General features: G+C 35.4%; 1 protein-coding gene across 1 annotated transcript in view; it reads right to left on the bottom strand.

Annotated features, from left to right (window-relative positions):
* The window catches only part of LOC126967404 (dipeptidyl aminopeptidase-like protein 6), a 133,642-nt gene that overhangs the window by 2,287 nt on the left and 106,474 nt on the right, over positions 1-24,881 (bottom strand). Inside the window, exons 4-6 of the mRNA XM_050811852.1 lie at positions 13,337-13,431; positions 4,535-4,662; positions 3,734-3,897 (exon numbers count right to left, since the gene is read on the bottom strand). Coding sequence (XP_050667809.1) covers positions 3,734-3,897; positions 4,535-4,662; positions 13,337-13,431 — 387 coding nt within the window. The remainder of the gene's footprint in view (positions 1-3,733; positions 3,898-4,534; positions 4,663-13,336; positions 13,432-24,881) is intronic.

Genomic DNA, 24,881 nt, shown 5'->3' with positions numbered 1-24,881 from the left:
TTGAATACCCGCCATTTATAGCGATACTAAAAAAGCCATTTTCATAGATTAGATAGTACGGAACCCTTCGTGTTAGACTCACACTTAAACAGTTTTTTATCTTTAGTAATTTGTAATTTATCTTGCATGCTGTCTCCGCCTGTAACTGACAGCTTAAGGCTGTGGACCGAGCTAAAAGCCTTGAGGAATTCAACAGAGCTAGGTTACCTCTCTCGTATAAGATCGCCATAGTTTTAATTCAGAATTAGAAGCATTTTTAATATTTTACAAACATAATACAATTTACTTTACAAAACTAACAAAACTATGTCATGTTAAATAGTATTGGTGTACAATTAATAAATTTTCGTAAAATCTTTATCAAGATTGAATGATTCGCATAACTATAAAACATCTATAACTGTAAACATATAAAATACCCCTATATTTGGTAGATTTTATTTCGCACTGTCTATAAAAAATAGAAATGTGAATATAAAATGAGTTTTCTTTTCATATTCTGTAGATATATAATTATTTTTTGTAAAAATATAAGCTTTATATAAACTGTCAAGAAAGGGTTTCAATTATGCGCTATTTTGGCGATTAAGTTCGTATTTCAGAAGGATTCTAATACGTAAATTGTGATTAAGTGTGACTTTTCACTCATAACTGTGTAGAAAAGCGACAACAGTACATTTGATATTTGTCGACTATGTGTTAAGAAACCTTCTGGAATTTGGACCATTGCGTGTAAATGTGACTACCACTGTATGTATAATATTATGACGTTTGACTTATTTAATTAAACTTTATTATTAATAACAAATTAAAAGCTTAACATATTACACAAATAATAGTTAATAAATACAAAGTTTACTGTAATTAACTAACAACAAATAAACATCCAAATACCGTTCATCCATTCCTCTCGCAAAAACGCAAGCACTCTGTAAAAATCGTCTGCCGTCCATCCGCAAGTAAATCAAAAGCAGGATTGGCTTCGAGAAGAGCGTTGAAAGTAGAGAGAGACCTCGGTATAGGTGAGTTTGTGCGAGCCACAGTTTTGGACTCGCGAAGAATCTATACCTGCGCCTCGAACAGTAATTGTCTGGTATAAAGATTCTACATAGCTCATCATGCAAACTCGGTGCATCTATATCACCTCTGAGAACTTTGCACATAACTGTGAGCTGCTGTCGCTTTCGCCTAACCTTGAGGGAGTTGTAGCCTAAGGTATATATCGTACGTTTGTAAAAGTACCTAAGAAAAGCTTTTTGTACCTTTTCGGGAAGGAGTACATAAGTACTTTCATGCGGATTCCAGACACACATAGCTGTTTCTAGCTTGCTGCGCACTAAAGCAGCAAATAAAAGCCTTATGACTGGTTCAGATGTGAAATCCCCAGAATTCCTCAAAACAAAGCCTTTTCAGTAGTATAGGATTATATATAAGCCAGTTCTATAGGATTCTTTTGCCTGAGTGGTAAAATGATTATGGAAGGTTAACTTTCGATACTTTAATGTGACAACCAGGTCTTTGATAGTTTCTGATCGAGATATCGAATCATCATGACCTCTTTCGACCGAAACTCATGGCATAGTATTTGGACGTATTAAATGTCATACGGTTCCTCAAGCTCTCACTGGAACACAGATTGCACATCATTTTGGTGTGCCATGCAATCTGAATCAGATTTGATCTCTTTGAAGAGTTTTAGGCCATCAGCATTAAGAAGACACCGGGAATTATCAAGCAGATCTGGAAGATCATTAATCATTAAGAGAAATAGAAAAGGCCCCAGTATCGAGCCCTGACTAACACCAGATCGCGTGTGGTAAAGGTTGGATTCGAACAGACCAAGCCGGACATATTGTTGAGGGTCACGCAAGTAGTCTGCGATAAGTCGGAGAAGTCTCGATGAAAAACTAATGGCGCTAAGTTTTTGTAACAATATCTCATTATTGACCCTGTCAAATGCTTTCTGGAAGTCAAAGTAGAGCACGTCAACTTGAGAACCACGATCTAGTTTCTCAGAGATAAAGTCAATTTGTGACAACATGTTAGTGTCTACAGATCTTTTCGGTCTAAAACCATGCTGTTCGCCACAAATGTATTTGTCCACTTGCGCGTATATGTACTCGTGAATAATGCTTTCAAATACCTTTGCAGGCGATGACAACACTGCAATAGGACGGTATTCTTCAACTTTCGATTTATCAGAGATTTTGGTATTGGAGTAACTATCGACAGCTTCCATTGGGACGGATATTCTCCCGATTCCAAGGCAAGTGAAAATATAACAAAGAGGCATACAAAAGTTCTTTTTTGCCAGCTTTAGAACTAAAGGAGGAATACAATCCGGTCCTACGGAACCGTTCCGCTTCAACTTGTTGTTTCCGCCTATGAAATCAACAGGCAACGAAAGATGTTTACATAATCGCTGTTATACGTCCCATCGAAACTATAAGCTTCATCTATATCGAGTATAGGTACATCTGGCAAATATGTGCTTGAAAATATGTTATTGAAAGCATTTGCAGCAGCAACACCTGAGAAAATTTGCCCCTCAACAGTCACACTAGGTTCAAATCCACCTTTGGTACGAAGGCTTGAAACGTGAAGCTGCGAGGATTGGCTTTGATGTTATCTTCAATATACTTCATATAGTCGCAATAGGATGACTCTATAAGGGTTTTAAGATCTACTCAAAGTTCTGAGAATATTCTGTTTATTTCTGGTGAGTTGAAATATTTCCATAATCTATGCAACTTTATCTTACACCTATTGTCTCGGATAATATCACTCGTAAACCAAACGGGGTAACGTTTACTATAGCATGCTTTACGTCGTTTCCTAGGCATGCATTGGTCAAAGATATTATAAACTGATTTATAAAAGTTTTCAGTGGCATCCCTACACTATGGGCCTGCAGAACTGTACACCAAGAATTTGCTTCGATTAATGCAGAAAAATATCATAATCGCATCAACCAAAATTCCAGTCCTTGCAAGGATTTATATTAGATGGCTCAAGCAAATCTGAACGGCGACATGTATCGAGCCTGACTTCAATGTCTAATGGTGGATAATACACGTCGGGGAGAACTAGAACTTCAGCAGTTATAACGCGCACTTCTCCACACACATCGCTCTCTCGAACCAGAATTACATCAAGCATACCTCCTAATACCTAATAATGTTATTCTCAGACACATTCCAATATGATAAAAATTTAAATAATAATGATGAATATTTACGGATGCACTGTTAAAATTAAGATCACCTAATATTAAAACTGGTGCTCTTAACACAGTCATTGTATGCTCCACCTTACAAAACCACTCCATATAATCACAGTCTCTAGCATTAGGTTTAATGATACAACACAAACGTTGAACCGACGACCATGCCAGGAAAATGATGCCCATAGATCCTCGCCGGTGTCGGTCTCCGGTTCATGGCATCTGCTCAATATGACAGGGGAACGGGCAGCAAACGCCACACCTCCACATGGCGTGTCTCTGTCTCTGCGCAGAATACTCCAATTTGCACATTCAAGATGACTTATCATTTATATATTCAGATATCCGATGCTTTGTTAAGTGAAATCATCTGCCAAAAATAATGACTATGTTACCAGCGACGATTCGCTCTTCAAAACGATCTATAACTTAGCGGACATCGGCAACACCTCCCTTCGCTGGTTACCCTAAGACAATAGAATGAAATGATAAGTGGAGGAGTACTCTTACCGTTGCTGGTGATCCTGCAGACCAGCGTCTTGAGAACCCTGGGCTTGTAGTAGATATCATTGTCGTGCACGAACACCAGACCTGCTCCCGCCGGTGCCCACTCCGCGTACTGGAGCAGCGGCGCCGAGCGGTCATCCTCAATCGGGGAGATGGGGATTCTGTTCCTGGATGTAACAACAGCCTCAACCATTAGAGCTTGTACTCATTGTTTGTGTGAGGATGCTCATAAACATGATGGTCGTGATTACTGTCAGAATAAGTAATCGCATCCAACAAATACAATGAATTATTAACTATAACCGGTCGACCTGGTAACACAAGCAGTACCCATTCAAAAGTTGAGTGATCCTAAGGAAGTTTTCACTCTAAAATATAACCACCTTCTTACAAATTTTTCACAACCATTTAACCATAGAAAGCCCAACGGCCAAAGGTCATTGCCCTTTAATCGGACGCTGAAAATTCTTCACATTTTCAGCGAGAAAGTTTTTACTTAAATCTTAAAAAGTCACATTTTCGTGAATACAAAGAGTTGTTGGAAAAAACTGGAGTGACGTACAACCTTAGATGTTATTCTTATATCTCAGCTGAAACTTACGACATGGGCGAATGGTTGAAGAAAATTTAGCTGTTTTCTTTTTTCTCTGCATTTCTTTACATAACTATAAAATAAACAATATATATGATTAGTGCTTCGGTTATTTTTATAGGAGTCCTTCTTTTTTTTCTCGTCCGTGTTTGGTATCAATGGTATCATTGAGACAATTGAGTGTACACAATTAGATACTGTTTGACACTTACCTGCTGATAACATCGTACACGTGGTACCTCGCCAGTCTGCTGTGTCTCCACCCAGCTCTGACATCAGACATCATCAGCACAAACTTCAGGTCTGCAGACACTTTAAAGTCGACTGCATTCAATTCTCTCTGTAAAAAATATATTTTTAATTATATTAGATAATATGTAATTCTCAGTGATAGCATTAATAATAACGTAATGTTGTACGTTTCGTTATTTTTTTTAAATGAAAATAACCGAAACGACGACCAGGACGTTAAGCTGATAGTAATTGATACGCCCTGTCCATTAAAATGCAGTGCCACTCAAAATTATTGAAAAACCTTAAAAATTCTGAGCGGCACTACAACTTCACTCGTCACCTTGAGACATAAGATGTCAAGTCTCATTTGCCCAGTAATTTCACTAGCTGAGGCGCCCTTCAGACCGAAACACAGTAATACTTACACATTACTGCTTCACGGCAGAAATAGGCGCCGTTGTTGTACCCATAATCTAGCCGGCATCCTGTGCAAAGGAGCCTCCCACTGGTTTGTGTCGTACCTATATTTCAAATTTATAGATAAAATTTTATAAGTCACTAAACTTTTACGATACACGAAATTTCCAGATGCAATTTCAAGAACGAACGAATACACGTGGATTTGCATAATGCCTGAAAATTTTGAAATCCTGTCGCACGTTATAGCCACGTGTCTAGTTACACGTGATTGTTGTACAGGAAGGAATACAGATCGCAGAATGTTACGTCAAATATTTGGAATGTTTCATTTCATAAATATGCATCGTAAGCTGGTTTCATGTGTTATTTTTACAAAAAAGTTGTTGGTATGGATAAGACAGAACCAAATTGGTTCTGACCCTTTTACATACAAAGGATTAAAGTTTACAATTCTTGTGTTACGTCTTGGCACAACAAAGTTTACCAAAATAATAGATGCTTTGTAAAAATACCTACTACTCGGCTAAGTCGAGTTAGTAAGTCGTTTGTGGGGCAATGTATATGCTTTTACAACAACATCCCAGAAAATGTTCAAAACAAAAGTATTCAAAAGAATTGTTAAAAAACGTTTGTGTGGTAAAGGTTACTATAACATAAATGCCTTTCTTAATCATACCACAGATTGGGAATCGAGTGACCACCCTCAGTCTATTAAATAATAAGTTTAATTGTACAATATTACTATGTAAACATACTTTTTGATGAAAAAAAAGCCCGCTGAGTTTGTTGCGCCCATTCTTCTCAGGTCTGAGGCATTCGTTTTGGAAGGGGTGGTAGTTTTTGAATTTCAATAAGTGATGTCACATCTTATTTTGAATAAAAATATTTGAATTTGAATAAATGTCGTAACTAATAACAATTGTGTCACTTCGTGATTCTGCCATAGACGCGATATGATAATTTTAGGCAGGCTCGTAATTAAGCATATAATTGAGTTTTTATAGTTTAATCGTTTTAGCACGTGTTGCAACCAGGAGTTTCGTATGACGTGTTCTGTATTGTACGTTAAACGATAGGGCACTCAATTTATTTATTTATTTATTTAGTTATTACTACCAACAGAATTACATGTGATATATTAACATTAAACAAGTCTTAGGGATACACATAATTATATTTATAGGCAGTTACAGCATGTACTCAATAATTCTGAACAGTTTGTGTTGCTTTTTACTTCTTCGTGCATATAAAATCTATTGTTTTGGAATAGTTTTTTTGAAGTAGTAGTAGTTTAGTATCTTGCACAGTTCTTCTTCAGTTACGTTTATACCAACGCAAATAGCATCAGATTCTGGTAAAAATGGGAGACTGCATCTTGTCAGTGGACTTTGGAACACACTTGCAAAACACTTACTACAACCTTCACGTGCATCTAGCTCTGTTGAAAACAATTGGCTACCTTGGATTAGGATATTACAAATTTTGTCAATTCAATAATGAAAACAGCCTCTATGCCTCTCAACCCTAAATTAAACAGAAATTTCTTTAAAGCTAACTATGATGTTATTAACGATGCAATAATTAGTGTTGACTGGATTTCTGAACTAGTCTTTAGCTTCTGATGATGCAGTTGATAATTTCTTTAAAAATATCATTAGCATAATTGAATGTCACGTACAACTTAAGGCGACACTAAATGCTAGCGACCTTGAGCGATATGAGTTCACGGCTTGCCATCTATGTAACAAAGCCAATATTTTCAAAATTCTTGAGTGGAAAACAGTTTATTTGTTTACAATCCTCGTTATTCACTACTAATCTGAATAAATGTACTTACACAAAAAAGTACAAGCTATAAGAATAACTTTTCTGAGAGTAGTACTAAAAAAATGCGACCTGCCATGCCAAAAAAACTTGTTTAACTGCAAAGAAAAGTGGTAGTTTAAAAAGGCTCGGGAGTGTAAACTATAACCAACAGCAAGCATTAGCAACCTACAAACAAGACTTAAGGATATGTGTAACAGGATTAAGTAATGTTCATAGCTCGAAATGCTATATTTTCACCACAAAACTTGTCTAAAAACACCGTGTTTGCGTGTTTTCTGCTTACTCTTCGTCTTAAAAAAAATGTATCGCCAAAGTTTCCAGCCTGGTTCTCAAGAAGTTTGATCAGCACATTGAGACGTAGATCAAAACTTTGGTCAAGATGGAAAGTTTTCCAATCGCTACACGATTACCAAGAGTTTGCCCTTCTACGCAAACGTTTTAAATTGCTACTCTCCGATTGCTATACGAAGTATATTGAAAATGTCGAATCATCCTTTGAAAAATAAAATAAAATAATTTTGGAAATATGCATCTTATCTTAAAGAAACGAATTCAGGATATCCCCACACAATGACATTAGAAAATGAGTTGTTTCCACATCGGGCGTCCATCAAGGATCTATACTAGGACCAAAACTATTTGTTCTCTTCGAAAATGAAATCTCATCTTGTTTAAAACATTGCAATTTCTTTTTATGTGCGGATGACTTAAAGATATACTCCTGTGTTCGAGATCAAAATGATATAAAATTAATACAGTCTGATTTAATGAGATTTGAATAATATTGTAAAATTTATAAACCTTTCTCGGCCCTTAACAAATGTATTATAAAATTTACAAGAAAATTAAATATATTAACTATAATTTTTCAACTAGGTGACCACATTCTTAACTCAGAAAAAACTGTCAGGGACCTTGGTGTGTATCTAGATGCAAAACTTACACTTGATGTGCATGTGGAAAATGTACTTAATAAGGCGTACCAATTGCTAGGTTTCATACCAAGAAATACTATATCCTTTAAGCGCAAAGACAAATTTATCTATCTCTTTGATAGTCTAGTTAAATCGCATTTAGAATATGTGAATCCGATATACATTCTACATTCAAAAATTAGAAATGGTTCAAATAAACTTCTGAGAACCCTTAATTACCGTTTACGTATACCCCGCTGCTCTTACAATGAAGCGATAGTAAAACGTAATACCCTATCCTTGAGTAACCGAAGACGGCTAAATGACGCAGCAATGTTCTATAAAATTTGTAATGGCGAGATTAAGTCATCCCAAATGTTATGTGAAATTAATTTCTGTGTACCAGCTATAGCGACTAGATTACAAAACTTATTCAACCTAATTGGGCCAATATTGGTAAACGTGCGCCACTTCACAGAATATGTACACTACATAATCTCACGTTGAATAACATTGACATGTTTTCGTGCTCCCTTTTTACCTATAAAACTAAACTTAAAAAATATTCAGTTCTAATCTTAAATAATCTAAACTTATTGTTTTTGCTTTGTATATTCAAGTTTTTCAATGACGTAGTTTACTTTTACCAAGTGTTATTTACCTTTATAGCAATTAACTTTTATTGAAAACTGTACGTTGTCGCTTTTATCTCCAACATCTTTGTTCTCAGTGAGACGTTCCAAGGGAACAATTGTAATTATCTTAGTTCGCTATAACTTGAATATGTTTATTTTATAATCTTTTGTTTCTGTTTTTTCTGTTTTTTGCCAATACAGTAAATAAGTAAGGAAAATGCATCGTAATCTCTGGGATTTTTATAAGTATTGCATCTTTTATAAACATTTTATCTTTGAACGTTTTTTTTACTTCATTGCATGCATTCTTCTGATATTATAATAATATTTTATATAATTGTTTAGCAATATCATCAATATTCACTCTTGTACGGACAAGATGCTAAATGTATTAAAGGACAGTTTGGCATGGGGTGGGAGACATTACCCTGCCGTCGGGAGGAGACTTTATCCAGGGTAATCTCTCCCCTTCTCCCGCAATAATATTTATTTTCATAAAATTCTTGGACTTTCAACAACTGCGCACGGAATGATTGGTTCAGAGGATTTAAGACAAGAAACTCTAAACTAAGTTTAAGAACCCCAGAAGCAACCAACTTATTGGCCAGCATTAACTTATTAACCTGGAAATAAACCGTAATATCAATCTCTGATCGCTTGTTTAGGATCTCGATCCAATAAGAGGGTGGGGGTTAATGTTTATTTTAATAATGATATAAGATATTATTCAATCACAGTTTTAAATGAAAAAAGTAAGTGTCTGACCTATAAGCGCTGGCTGGATTGTCAAAACTTTTTCAAGCTCGAAACAATCCCATCAGGAATTAGCTAGAAAGTAAGCTTTTCCAAATTGAATAAAAGCATTTTTTATTGGAACATCTGTATCCGAGAGTAATCCTTTCTACATCTCGCTGTATCCAGACAAATAGCGCCAATAAGCCGTCAGCTGGCAATAGGGTTGTCTCATGTAGGTCTTTTGGTGCATGCGTGCTATCCTTACATATATGCATCTTTTTCTCATCCGTTATAATTAAAATATATTTCCTGGACCTGCTGCTTTTATGAAACTATTTATATGCATTAGGACGATTTAATGTATTCCTTAAGAAACTCCTTAAGGAACACATTACCTTCAAGTGATGACTCATGGAATCCCCTTTGACATCAATAAACCTTTAAAAAACCGAATCTGACATCAGACAGATTATATCTAGGAAATAAATATGAATCACAGCTGTTAGGCATTTTTCCTGGCTAATAACAAATTTGATCCTTCGCGAGGAAACAAAATACCATACAGCCAAGTTAGAACAAAACAGATAATCAATATAAATATTTACAACAATATGTGCATGCTTAAAACGAGAATATAAGACAACGAGGAAGCCGTCATCGTGTAAAAAAGAACCTAAAGTGAAAGTCCAGATAGGATACAGTAAACTTAACTATTGAACACACTATTGGATTGGCACTGTGTAGAACTAGGTAATTAAATAATATTTACGTAGGTCACACTAAAAGTTTTGCCTAACTTAAAAAAACAACATGTTATAACCAAAATATTATGTTTATTGCTTTTTAAAATACTCTCCTTTACATTTTAAACATTTTTTCATCCACCATTTTTTAACAGGCATGTTTTCTACGTGCTGATTGAACGCTATCACTGCCTCTTCGGAATTAGTAAAAGTGAAACCTCTCATCAAATCTTTGATTTTGGGGAAAATACAGAAATCACAGAATGCTAGGTCGGGGCTATGTGCAGGATGGTAGACGAGTTGTACTTTTTCGGATGCTAAAAAGAAGTTATAAGAAGCGTTGTAATCTCTATCAATCTTATGTTCACTTCTGGTGTTGTTGTTGTTGACCTTATTATCACTATCCATACGGTTACCACATATGAATGTTGGTCTGTTGAATTCCTTTGCTTTCCCTATTATTTGTCTCAAAATTAGGATCTGTTCTCGTGTACCTCTGCAATGCAGAAGTTGACGAGAATATGGCGGAAGAGGAATATCACCAAAGCAATATCATCGTCCAGTTAGTGAGATCTCTAGTGTTTCCCATACTACTAAATATGGTGCCAAAACATGGACAGTCAAAGAACGAGAGAGACAAAGGATTGGCGCACCAGATATGTGGTGTTGGAGACGAATGCTACGAGCATCTTGGACACAAACCCGCACAAACGTCTCGATTCTTGTAGAACTCAAGGTCAAAGAAAGGCTTTCATCTATAGTCAGAGCGGGTATCCTCAGATACTTTGAACATATCACGCGACGTGGGGAGCATGCCATAGAGAGACTAGTTGTTCAAGAAGGGTCAACGGCAGTAGGTCAAGAGGACCCTCCCCTATGCAGTGTACAGACCAGATCATAGGCCTAACCAACACTCCCCTCAACACATGTGCCAGAAGCAACAGCCAGGGATAACTGGCGTACAATCGTTCGTTGTTCGACGTGACCACGACTGCTCTATCAAGAGTAATCCAACTAGGAAGAAGAATAGAGTGACCAGAGCTCTCAACAACTTTCAAATAAAATCACAGTCTCGACAACCCTAGCGGCAACTTCGAACAGCTGCGAACAAAAACGGAAACTCGCAATTTATTGTATTCATTTTTTATTTATTTTCGCTTAAACTGGAGTTATTATTTCGCGCCAACTCGGAGCTGTCAGAAGGCATTGAAGTGAGTTTCGTGAACAATTTAGACGAAGCGCTTTGTAACACGAGTTGTACAAAGTTAAAGTGAAATAGAAAACTATGTCGTTGTCGAGTTTGTAGAACTAGTGAAGTAGTTACGACGCGGGGACGTGGGATGGCCGAGGAAAACCCTTTCAGGCCATTGTTTAAGTTAGGGGATTAGGTTCGATACGAAAACTGACGATATAAATGATAATTAAATTTATCCTAACTATAAGCATTATTTTGCTACACGTAAGATAATACGCATAGATACACTTTAGCGCGCGTAAAAGTTTCGCTCCAAAATCGCTCGGTAATCAACAGATTTGAAGCTTAGACGGATCGGATCGCGAGGGGTTAAGTTAGGGAATTAGTTTGATACAATAACTGACGATATAATCCAAAATACATAATATAATTCCATGGTGGTTCAAACGTTGCCTATTCGTGTGATATTTAACATCTTAAACACCACACCAATAAACACAAGCTTATAAGAGTCGATGGTGCAATACTTAGAACCGTTGACTCTCGCCACGTTCCTCCTCACCTGCAAACAACGGGCTTCTTATTTTTTGAAATGAAAACTTTTTGAGCGGCGTTGAGTACTTTTCTTGGGATGCGTATAAAATTTTAAACATGCGTCAGGACAGGTGGCCTGATCGAAATTCTTTAATTATAATTCTAAAATTCGTAAGACAGTCGTTGAAATTATGGATGAAAATTATTGATTTTTCTGAGAGATAAACTTTTTAATGTAAAATAATTGTAAGTTCTGAATTGTTAAATTTTTTATGTAATATAAATGGCGTTTTTGTGTACGATAGAGAAATAAATGAATACTGTATTTAACTACATATATGCTAGTACTGTTATATTGATAAATAAAGCAATTCGTGCGAAATTATTCCCTAACCGTTACAAGATATAAAAAATGCACAACGTTAATGTTAATTAAATAATTTAAATAGCCTGACGGCGGTTGCTGCGTTCCCAATCTGTGGTATCATTAATAAGTAAAGTTGAATCAATCAGTAAATTTGAATGTTTATTTTTTAACGCCAAAGAATGTAACAAGTTAATAATCTTGAGCCGTAACTCTTCTATCATAAAGATAATCGCTATGTCTTCACTGAAGTACCGACGGCTTGTTGACATTATTGATCTAAACGTAAAATGCAATATCTTGAAAGATAAGACTTCTTTTGCAACAGAATATGAATAATTATTAGAGACTACTTTTTTATCGGAACCACTACTATGCAATTGGATTATCCTGAACCAAATTATAAGTATATCAATTTATACAGTTAAATAATGTAAGCCAAGAAAGATAATACCGGTAGCCAACTTTCTTCCCAAATGGTTCTTTAATTTAAAAATTTCTCAGTAGACTTTATATCTTTGCCCGAACTCTCAATACTTAAAAAAATACTTCAATACTTCAAACCGGCCCACATTCTAGCGCTCAACAAAGCGCAGGTCCGGCCACATACGGAATATTGCTGTCATCTCTGGTTTGGCGCACCCCAGTATCAACTCGATCCATTTGACTGCATGCAACGTATACAATATATGCAATAGAGTAGCTCAAATTGTCGGGGACCCAGTGGTCTGTGAACGGCTGAATCACTTGGCGTTGCGTAGAGACGTCGCTTAATTGTGTGTCTTCTACCGCATTTATCACGGGGAGTGTTCCAAAGAACTGTTTCAGCTAAGTTACCTCTCTCCCAACAATTCTTCAACATTTTAAATAGATGGGGGGAAAGTTCAGGTGAATATCATGGATAATTAATATCTGGGAAATACAGTTGTTTAAAAATGCATTTAAAAAGGTTTTTTAACTTATGTTTTGACATTTTTAAAGTACTATGTACCGCTTGGAGTGCGAAGATAGCCGGATGTTTTGAGGTGCTCGATTTCACCTCGTGTTTGAAATTTCACCTTAGTATGAATCGCTACAATTCTCCTTGGTGAACAATCTAATGTGTCATGGTTAAGGTGGAGTCGTAACATATTAGTAGTGTATAGTAAAAGTAAAGTATGCATTTATTCATGACAACGCAAAAATTATATATACATAGTAAAATTAACAAATCAAAAATAGGATGTCAGGAAAAGGACACCCACTAAGTATTTTTGGAATTGAAATAAGGATCACCCCAATTCCAACACTGATTTTCAGTAGGTACCTACTAAGGCGACCTGTTGACAGCAGCCGTAGACAACACGGTTCCTTTTGTTATAGGTCTTAGAAGTGACCATAAAAATAGTAGAAAAAGATATTAAAATGACTTACAAAAGTAGAGTTGTTCATGAGTATTCTGGTGGTGAAGTTCTTGACGTTGAAGAGAGTGAGCCCTCCCCATCTATCTCTGAACACCAGCTCCACATCTGAAACAATATACTGTGATATTATTATTAGTACTCAATTTATTAAAACTATATTTACAATACTATGACTACATAAAATTAAAACTATCATTACGTGGAAGCGTACCAAGAATACTGGCAGCATTTCCTAGCTAGCCGAGATAGCTAGGCAGATCCGTTGAACGAAATAGTTGCCAGCGCTTGGGTTTCCAGTAGCCTTATTGAGGCGCGAAGATAATACTTTGGACGTTTTCTGCGCCTCTGGGCCCCACGGGCCAAGTATCTCAACACCAAACCGTACAAAAATGCATGACTCACTGAGACCAAGATTGGGACGCTTGCTGTTTTCGACAGTCGAAGCAGCAGCCCCAGCACCAACTGACGTAACTTGGACATGAGAAGGAGCCAGAGTGTGGACGCAAGTTGCATCCTACACCAGCGCATTAGTACTCAATTGTACCTATAATATAATACTTTTAATAACTGACTATCTATGCATTTTTCTACTTTTTATTTTTAATTAGTTGACAATTGATTTGACCTGTTATTATCCACTCAATATGGCGTACGGCAAGATCTGTTACGTTCCCGCGCACCTTTTTTGTAAATCTTTGTATAGCGTGTTTGAATTTATCTGTTTATAACTATACATATATTATTCACCTTCATTCTATTATAAGCTGGTGTGGACGTCTTGATGCACACATATTCCCTTATAATACAAACACTGTCGCTCGTGTGTACGCACCCTTAGACTCTCATAATACAAACATTATCGCGGGTATGGACGACTGAGCGCACACTTATCCTCTTATAATATAAACACCGTCGCTCGTGCGGACGCACCTTTATCCTCTCACAATACAAACACTGTCGCTCGTGTGTCGGCGCCCTTATCCTCTCACAGTCGGTACACACACAGTCTGCTACAATCAATTCTCGTGCTACAAGCGTTCTGATATTAATTAAACTTTAACACAAGCTCTGATTTCATTAAAGTTTGCACCGAACTCTCGTATAAAATATTTCTATGTCGACGAAAATCTTTCATTATATATATCCCGCGGGTAGGGATGTGTATTAATAATAAGTGTTGTATGTGACTTTAGTTAAACTGAATTATTTATAGTTAAAGTAACTAGTCCCGTACCCAGTAGCGGAGTCGTACGGAGTCCTAGTGAAAGAATAAAATGATCCCATATCTCTTTTGGAACTATTGATGCTTATAATAAATAACTTACTAATAAATAAAGAACAAATATTACTATTACTTCAATAAAATACATAAATCAATTTGGTGGTATCAAACAATCTTTAAGGGCCGTGATTAAAGTAAGGTGTTCCGCACTCTCCTGGACTTTGGACCTGAAATTTTGAATTCCAGGTGTTCTCAAAGTTGATCGTTTCATAAACATTATTTGAAATAAATTTTTTCATCCTCCTCTATATCGAATGTCTATTAAAATCAAGCCTTAAATAAATTTTAACAAAAAAAATAAAACAATAGACTCCAAAAAAACTTCCCAAAACAAAAGATGTAAAGAAGGTTTTAGAAGGCACTAAAAAGTCTAAAAATAATCGCGGTTTTTATTATACAATCTAATTAAAGTCACTATTATTGTTATTTTTGGAGTCGGTGTCAGCCAAGGTTAAAAGGTGGAATAGTTTTTTTTGAAGTCGGTTGTTCTATGTAAAAAAATTTTTTTGATTTTATAAAATCTCAACTACATCAAGTAATTTGTCGTAATATGTATAGATCTACATAATTTTGCAATGCAGCAATGAACGTAAGCACATTGAAATTTGATTATAGACAGTTTCAAATTCTGGCACAGATCGCACCCTTACTGTAACGGCCGTTCCCAATATTCTGTCTATCTCCGGTTATGGCCTTCTTGAGACCTTCTTGTCACCTTTTTTTAATAATTAAGACTTAAATATTATATTCAGGTGTTTGCCCGCCGCCGCACCGGACTATAGTATCGCGCACTTGGTTGTTTATCGTCATCGTGATAACTATTCAAATATTTGTCCAAATAATATAGTGTTAAAAGCAAACAATATCTGCTTTAAATACCAGATACGATAAAAGTTTTTTATTTTTATAAAAAGATCAATTGGATTTTTTTAAAATTATCAGTTTGTATTGTATGAATGGTTCACTATTTTGGCGATAATAATTAAATATATGAATATGCTGTCGCGGGCTTTTCTGTGTGACTATTTAAGATAATCATTTCTATTATACATTATTCTCGTATACGAATAAATCTCATAGCTCGTAGTTGGCAGATTTTCTTCCTACTTACTTGTCACTTATCGTTATATTTTAGATAATTCACTATAAATCTTTATAAATTATCGCCCATGTGTTATTCTGATGTGTAAGCTTTATTATTGTACAGTACGAGTATCATCAAAATCTATTTCGTAGTTCTTACTAACAAACTTTCGCATTTATAATATTAGTAGGACTAGTAGAACTTGTACTAAAAGAGATTTTTTACGTAGTTGTTTCTATAAAGCGCTGCCGCCCGTGTATTTTCCCGAGTTGAGTTCGTTTTCGTGATAATCTATCTATGATCTATGAATCAGATATCATTAAAAATTTCACAGGTTTTTATTTAAATGGGGGTAAAATTTGCATCGAAATCGGTTGTCGCGTGTTATTCGAAAAAGGTACCACATAAATTTTTTTTTATATGAGAGGGGGCAAATGGGCAAGAAGCTCACGGGATGGGGAGAGGTGAGGCAACCGCCCATGGACATCCGCAACAACAGGTGTGTCAAGAAATGCGTTGCCGGCCTTTAAGGTGGGAGTATGCTTTTTTCTTGAAGGTCCCTAAGTCGTATCTGTTCGGGAAGACCACTGCCGGTAGTTGATTCCACAAGGTGGCTGTGCGAGGCAAGAAATTTCGAACAAAACGCGCGGTTGCGGAATGCAATGGAAAATTTATCAAAATCATTTCACCCACTCGAAAGTTCTGAGGTAACAAACGTAAAAAAAAAATACCGACGAACTGAGAACCTCCTCCTTTTTTGAAGTAGGTTAAAAAATAAAGTAGTCTAGATTAATATAATTCCTAATAGAGATATTTAATATAGATATTTGCTGGTAAGCATTTCGTCAACATCGGTCCAACCTTTTCGGAAATATAGACACAAAGTTTATCAAATCAAGTCAAAAATGGTTGATATCCATAAAAATGAATTTGTTGTGAAATTGTTGAAATGTTAATGTTGTTCTTAAATACTATTTCGATATTTTAATCCCAGGCTAAGCTGCTACACAATTTTGCTTTATAACAGTTTTAATAATAATAATGATTAATAATTATCGAATAGATAAGCTGCACTAAAAGTATCGGGAATGGAATATTTCCACTGTTCCTGTCATATTAATATCTTTTTAATGAAATGAAATGAAATGATTTATTTGTATGAATCGTGGTAACATAGTTGTTAACAATTAATTGGTGTACAGCACAATTCGCCAATATATCGGCATACAAATATTTGATTGTCAATATTGGAATATCATATTTAATTTATACTTATACTTATACGTTCTTAATACACATTACGTAGCTTTAATTCAATGATATAATATAAAATAAACATTAGTTTGTAGGTACCTCTCAAAAATTACATTTGAATACTATTATTTTTGGCTAAAGAATTCTTTTAAACTATAAAAGCATTTATCTATTAGCCATAATTTTAATTTTTTATGCATTAATGTTTAAGGCATCTCTCTAATATTCTTTGGAAGGTGGTTAAATACCCTAATACACATAACATTTGCGTTATTTTGATGAAGCGCTGTTCTACAGTATGGCATCAGAAGGCGAGTTGGATCTCTTAATAATAAAATGGAATAGTCCATTGCTGGTTTAAAAAGTTCACCATGTTTTTTAATGAACATACAAATTTCTAATATATATAGACCAGTAAGCGTTAACAGACGGTGCTTTTTGAATAATGGTCTACACGTATTAATTGAAGACTCCTTGGTTTTAAAAATCGAATACCATTTATTTATTTAAAAAAAGATTCTCGGTCTTGTCACAAGGTCTTGTCAAACTTGTTTAGTCGTTGAGAAAATGGAATTGACTCGAGAAAATTCTAGAGCGATGATTTATTATGACTTTCGAAGTGGTTTAACACAAAAACAGTGTGTGTTGACCGGATGATTTCTGCATTTGGTGATGAAATACCAACCAAAACCACAATTTATCGCTTGCTGTTTGCTGAAATTCAACGTGGACGTGTCAAACTCAGTGATGATCCCCGTCAAGGTTGTCCAAAAACTGCAGTCACCAAAGAAAACGTTGATGCTGTGCGTAAGCTGATTGAGGAAGATCGACATGTGACATACCGCGAAATTCAGGCAACTTTAGACATTGGTATGAGTCAAATACAAATAATCTTGCATGAACAATTAGGTGTAAAAGAGTTGTTTTCCCATTTTCGCATTTGCTCTGTAAAGAGCAAAAAGCGGCTCGCGTTACTTGGTGCGTCAGAACTCTCGAAAGATTCCACGCAGGATCCTCAAATGCTGTATACAACATCGTATCAGGTGACGAATCCTGAATATACGCGTACGAACCCGAAGCAAAAAACCAGTCACGAGTTTGGGTGTTCGAAAATGAGTTAAAGCCAACAAAAATTGTTCGTTCACAGAGTGTTGCAAAAAAAATGGTGGCCACATTTGTCTCCAAAACCAGCCATGTTGACTATACCTCTTGAGAGACAAAGTACGGTTAATGCAGAATGGTATACTAGCATTTGTTTGCCACAGGTCGTTTCTGAACTCCGTAAAGAGAACTTCAACCGCCGCATCATCCTCCATCACGACAATTCGCACACCGCGCACAGAACAAAAGAGTTTTTAGAGCAAGAAAACATAGAATTATTAGACCATCCGCCGTACAGCCCCGACCTAAGCCCTAACGATTTCTATACTTTCTCTAAAATAAAGAATAAATTGCGTGGTCAGAGATTTTCATCACCTGAAGAAGCTGTGGACGCCTACAAAACGGCCATTTTGGAGACCCCAACTTCCGAATGGAATGGTTGCTTCAATGATTGGTTCCATCAAATGGAAAAATGTGTCAAATTTCGCGGAGAAAACTTCGAAAAGCAATAAATACATTTTTAAATAGTAATGTTGTGTCACTTCCTTGATTCCCGAAATTTTAAGTGCCGCCCTCGTATTACATGGAAGTTTATTATAAAAACGAATAAAGTGTCCCATAAAACTAAAATTGCTTACTGCCATAAGTAGGCGCCGTGTAAAAAATCATATGTATTTAGTTAAAAAGTACTATAGAAATACTAGACTACTATAGAGATAATAGACGGATTGTATGCTGTAATTATGATAAAATAAATGTTTGAAAAATATGTATTATCAACCTATTCATAAAGTTACCCGAATTCATTTTATTATTAAAGCATAATCCATTTATTGTGGCAAACGCTAAACATTTTGCCACGCGGCGTGGTGGAACTGTTTAAATGAAACCTGGATTCTTGCTTAACGTGGAATCAATACCAAGTATTTTTGTAATAACAAAGCGGTTATGTAAGCGAGTGGGGCTTCAGAAATCTGCGAGCTAATAATGGGTAGATCAATAAGAATACATTCATCAGTTTCACAAGGCTTAAGTGAGAGTCTATGATGTTATATATACACTCAATAGAGCACGTGTATTGTCCAACTATAAACGTTCGATGGAAATATTTTTAATTTGTAATAAATAATGTTTGTTGAAAGCTGGTGCTTTTCGTGTAGTCTCATTGTAATTTGGTCCAGATCTGACATGGATGGATGCCCCACGAGAAAACGTATTTTTATACAATATCATTAATTAATATAATTCTGGTTATGATTATTGTAATTTTTGGAGTCGGTTTCATCCAAGATAGGTTTGTTACTACATACATAGTTATAGGTCTGATGTGCTTGAGTCGTGAGGAGACGAGAGGCGAGAGCGGGTCGCGGCGGTTCCAATAATAACAATAATCGTAACTAGAATTAGATTAATTAATGATATAGTATAAAAATACGCAATCGTTTTTGTACTTTTTAGTGCATATTATATCTATTGGTCTGGAATAGTGTTTTTAAAGTCGGTTGTTTTTTTTTCAATTTTTTTTTGGCAAGTTACAACGATGCCTATACGGGAAAATACATAATGATGTGGTGGTTTTCTATCTTTACTTTTTACAGTCCACGGTGCACATTTAAACTAAATGAATGATTTGAAGATTGAATAACACATATATATTAATCAATGTGGCTCTATATTAGATTATAGTATCATTTATTCACTTTTGATAATTTAGTTCATTTATTTATTTATTTATTTATTTATTTATCTATTTATTTATTTATTTACTTATTTATTTACAACACTTACGTCTAGCCTTACAGGAATATTGCTAATGAGCTAGTGTAACATTCACCTTAAAAAATAATATAACATTTAAAATGAGCATTAATTAAAAAATAAAAATATATAGATGCACTTAATCTTACAATCATATAATACTTAAGAAACCTAATCTTATTATTATTTATTACTATAATAACATATAGCCCACATTGCAAGCCTTGTGACTTCACAAGAGTGCAACAAAACAGGTCGATCCGTTCGGCCACGACGTAAAGTGTAACAAGCGCGCGCGCCAGCGGCGCCTTGTTGACCAAATTGGTGCGCCCGCGGCCCGCGCGGTAAGGCCAGCAGTGACGGCCTACGCCTCCGCCACACGTACCAGTCCGGCACTTGAAGATTCAACTGCCCTAATACGTCCGCATCAAATACCTTGCCTCTTATTATTTTAAAAATATACAGAACAAGCGTTAATTCCCTTCTAGACCTTATTTCATTGTATCCGACCATACCAAAACAAATAAGGTAGGGTACATTAATGGGTAAAATGGGTAAACCCCATAAATGTACAAGAATCTAATAAATTTGTTTTGTACCCGCTCCAACATAAGACTATATTTAGCCTCATGTGGAGCCCAAAGTAGTATGTAGTTATCTAATTTACTCACACGTAATATATTTTCAGTTACCAAGCAACATGCATATTGTTTAATGGTGTAATGAGTAGTTGATAGTTTGCCCACATTGCGTGCAACCATTATTTATTAAATAAAAACTAGAAATAGGTGTGTTTCTGTATTGACAGTTTTTTTTATGGAAAAGGAGGACAAACGAGCGTAACGAGTTAAGTGATCACCGCCGCCCACATTCTCTTGCAACACCAGAGGAATCACAGGAGCGTTGCCGGCCTTTAAGGAAGATGTACGCGCTTTTTTGAAGGTACTCATGTATCGTACCAGAAACACCGCACAAGGAAGTTCATTCCACAGCTTTGTAGTACGTGGAAAAAAGTTCCTTAAAAACCGCACTGTGGAGGACCGCCACACATCCAGATGGTGGGGATGATATCCTAACTTGTGGCGTGTCGTGCGAAGGTGGAATTCGGCGGCAGGAATCAGGTGAAACATTAAATCATTGAATGGGAATCTGGGCTTTATAGTATGAAATAAATAGCTTTTTGCTATTAAGTCCTCTAAAAAGTACCCTGCTCAATTTTGTAAAGTTGTTTGTAATACAAACTAATGTAGTACAGGTATTTGCGAATTAATGACTAGTCTAATTTTGTTATTTGTACAGAAAATATTTTTAAGACTAACATATCATTTGTAATCTTTGATGCTAATAAAAATGCAAATAATGCGCTCTATCACGGTTCATAGCTTCTGTGGAGTATTCCGGGTGAGCCTGCGATTTATCACGCAGCGTTTTATTGTCATGTACGGAGTATATCTTCGTTATGGAGGCGTTAAAGGCTCGATAGATCGCTAGTAAAAGCCTTTTGATGTCTTTCTTCAGATTCCCTTTACAAGAAAGTATTTATTCTATTCAAATAGATTTAAATAGACTTATATTAATATAAGGCACGACCCTTATCATTGTAACAATGTACTACAGAGAAATATCTTATGTTGTAGTTTTAAGAAATATGTATATGCTATGGCTATGATGAGATCGAGAAAAATTACCAAATGTAAGTTAAATATAGTATTTGTATTTTGTAATCTATATAATATAATATAAAAATGAATTTCTGTTCGTTACTCTCGCTAAAACACGAGAACGGCTGGACCGATTTCGCAAATTTTGGTCTTGAATTGTTTGTGGAAGTCCAGAGAAGTTTTAAAGGGTGAATAAATATGAAAATGATCGGAATTAAAGTAAAACAACAATTTTCTTTGATGTGCCCTATCATTCAGAAATCAGAAAGAATAGTATAAAATGAATAACTAATTAGAATTTTTATATCTTTCCAACCTTCTCAGCAGGTAAAATACAATCTTAATTTTAGCTCAAATAAAATTTGAAAACAATTTTTATGAACGAATAATCTTAAGTATTGTCATGTGTGTACGTGGACGAAGTCGCAGGTATCAGCTAGTTGATAATATTTGTCATAGTTTTCATACTATACTATCTCAACTCCTCTCAACCGAGTCTTTGCACTCCCCTTGAAAATGTGCTACTGAAAATGTCACAAAACGTTGGTTATAAAAAATAAATTATAGAAAGTGTCACTTTTACGTAAATAACTTAACATTATGTAACACTATCATTAATCAAAGAAAATAATAAATGTAAATTACACTATCTTTATAATCTATATATATAAAAGAGATTTTCACGTATATAGTCACTCATCACGATATCTCTGGAACCATTAGAGCTAAAGACTTGAAATTTGGTAGGACCTACCGGGTAGAGGTCAGCTAAGAAAGGATTTTAGTTAGTTTTTTTTTATTATGAACAGAACAACGTCTGTCGGGTCAGCTAGTAATAAATATAATTTCACGTTAAGTACAAAAAATAAAGAGTAGAAAAATTTCATTCAAATGAATTTGTAAATATAAATTTGTAATTGGTGTCTACAGAACACCCTATCAAAATTTATATTATTCTTATCAATGGTTTCGGAACGCATATTGAACAAACATACAAACATTGATTCATATTTAAATATAAGATTAGATAGATAGTTTTATGTTAATAGATATTGAGTTATAGGTATATGATAGATACAACATACATTTTAAGGCTGACAGAAATCACTGGGTGGCTCTGCACAAGTTTAAGTGAACTTTTTAAAGGCATTTAATATCAACAAATTGCTACTTTGTTTCTTAAGGAAGAAATATTGTATATCGAACTATTACTATCACGTATTTTTTTTTAATGAAAATAAGGGACAAGACGAGCAAGGCGTTCAGCTGTTGTTGTTCACTAGCTACGGCGCCCTTCAGACCGAAACACACGGGAATATTCTAATTAAAATAGATTGCAAGTATTATTGGAACACATATTTTTTTTAGGATGATGAGGACAAACGCGCATTTGTCATCCATACCAAAGAATGTGTTATCCATTCCAAAGTTTGAAGAAGTTAGTTGAAAAATGCACTGTGGCAAAATGATACACATCGGAGGGGGGGGGGGGGGGGTATAATAAGGCGTGTGGGGCGAAAGTGGAATTCGCCGATAGGATTCAGACCAAACAGTTATACTGTTTTTTTTAATTTGTCAGTAATATCTCAAAACATCAAGAATTATTAATTAAACCGTGCGTCAATAAATTCTCTCATAGAAAATATGTCCATACAAAACAAATATTGGAAATAAGAATAATTATGGGTCCCAAATCGAAATAAAAACTATCCTATCTCTCAAGTTGGACCGTTCATAGCACTCCCCGTGATAAATGTGGTAGAAGACACACAACCGAAGGATGGATCTACGCAGTGGAACCAAGCTAAAGCTCGAGACAAGATAAAATGGCGACTTAATCAAATCTACAAGTATACGGTTACGATCGATGATATATCTTCAAATCTCACAGATTAAATCAATAAGTAGATAATTGTACGGAATGGGTGACATGTCAGCAAAATTATTACATTAAAGGGATCCCGGGTTGCTATACCGGATATAGCGATAAAGCGGCGTCATAAATCCGGGAAGGATGGAAAACAATTAGTTGCAATATGTCTGGGACGCTTATCCAGCTATTAATTTGGATAGCAGGGATCTTTTAGTACACATTATATACTCTATTAAAAATAAGCATTCCTTGCAGGCATTTCTGTTAACCATAAGTATATTAAACCATATATTTACAAGGTATGTAAAAACAAAAGTACGAGAAGCTATTGAAAAAGCCTTTGTGGATATTCTCAGTTATAGTTTTTTAAAAAGGCTTCCAACTTCCACTATGAAGTTATCGCTAATTTTATTCCATCATTATATCCATAAATTATTAAACTCATGTTTGATAAGCTATAAGATTTCAACGACGTAAGCGTAAAATTCTTAAAACATCTAACCCGCTTATAAAAAACGGAGAATATTAAAATCACGTCTTTTATGTTTCTACTCTCAGTTATATGTCCTTACGTCTGGGATCATATTTTGCAAAGAATGGCGCACTTTTTTTGCAATCATGAAGCACTTGGCAAGCGTTACTATGTATCTAGTGTAGGTAACTAATATTATGGTAGATGAATATTTTGATCTTGTATGTGATATCATGAGGGGTCAGAAGTATCTTCATCAGCCGGAAGACGTCCACTGCTGGACAAAGGCCTCCCCAAAAGATTTCCACGAAGATTGGTCCTGCGCTGCCCTCATCCAACGTATTGCGGCGATCTTGACTAGATCGTCGGTCCATCTTGTTGGGGGCATACCAACACTGCGTCTTCCGGTACGTGGTCGGAAGTATAAAGTTCGCTAAATCACTCGTGATTTTAATTCTCGTCCAACCATTCATTCATTCCGTCTAACCTCGGATACTATAGTGGTAACACAACTGGGCTCATAATACTTATCATCTTATGTCCAATGTGGGTTCAATCAATTGTCCTAAGCAGCACTGCATTGAAATGGGCAGGGCATTGACAACGATCATAAGTATTGTACTAAATAAAATAAACAATATTATGAATGATACTTAACTAAATATAAACTTAAATCTAAAATATAGCTTGTCTTTCGAGAGAGGCCTCCTCTAAAGATTCCCACGCCTGTCTTTCTTTCGGTATTTGTATCCATTTTGGCCCAGTGACTTTTTCTACTTCATCTTCCCAACGTTTAGTTTGTCGCCCTTTTCTTCTACTATTATCTCTTGGATACCAGTCTGTTATTATTTTAGTAAATTTTTCTTGTTTTTCTCTTAACGTGTGTCCTATCCATCGCCATTTTAGTGTTCTGCATATTGATTTTGCGTCTTTGAATTTAGTCATGTACCTTTCAATTTTACTTTATCTATTCTCCTTTTAGCTTCTTGCTATGCTGTTTTTTAATGTAATCATCAGATTTTTAGATATATAATTGTTATGATAATTTTGTTCTAATAAAAAAGGTAGTT

Source organism: Leptidea sinapis, chromosome 13, assembly GCF_905404315.1.
Source record: "Leptidea sinapis chromosome 13, ilLepSina1.1, whole genome shotgun sequence".
Classification (NCBI taxonomy): Eukaryota; Metazoa; Arthropoda; class Insecta; order Lepidoptera; family Pieridae; genus Leptidea; species Leptidea sinapis.
Note: the sequence above shows the minus strand (reverse complement) of the source record. Positions and strands in the feature narration are given on the sequence as shown.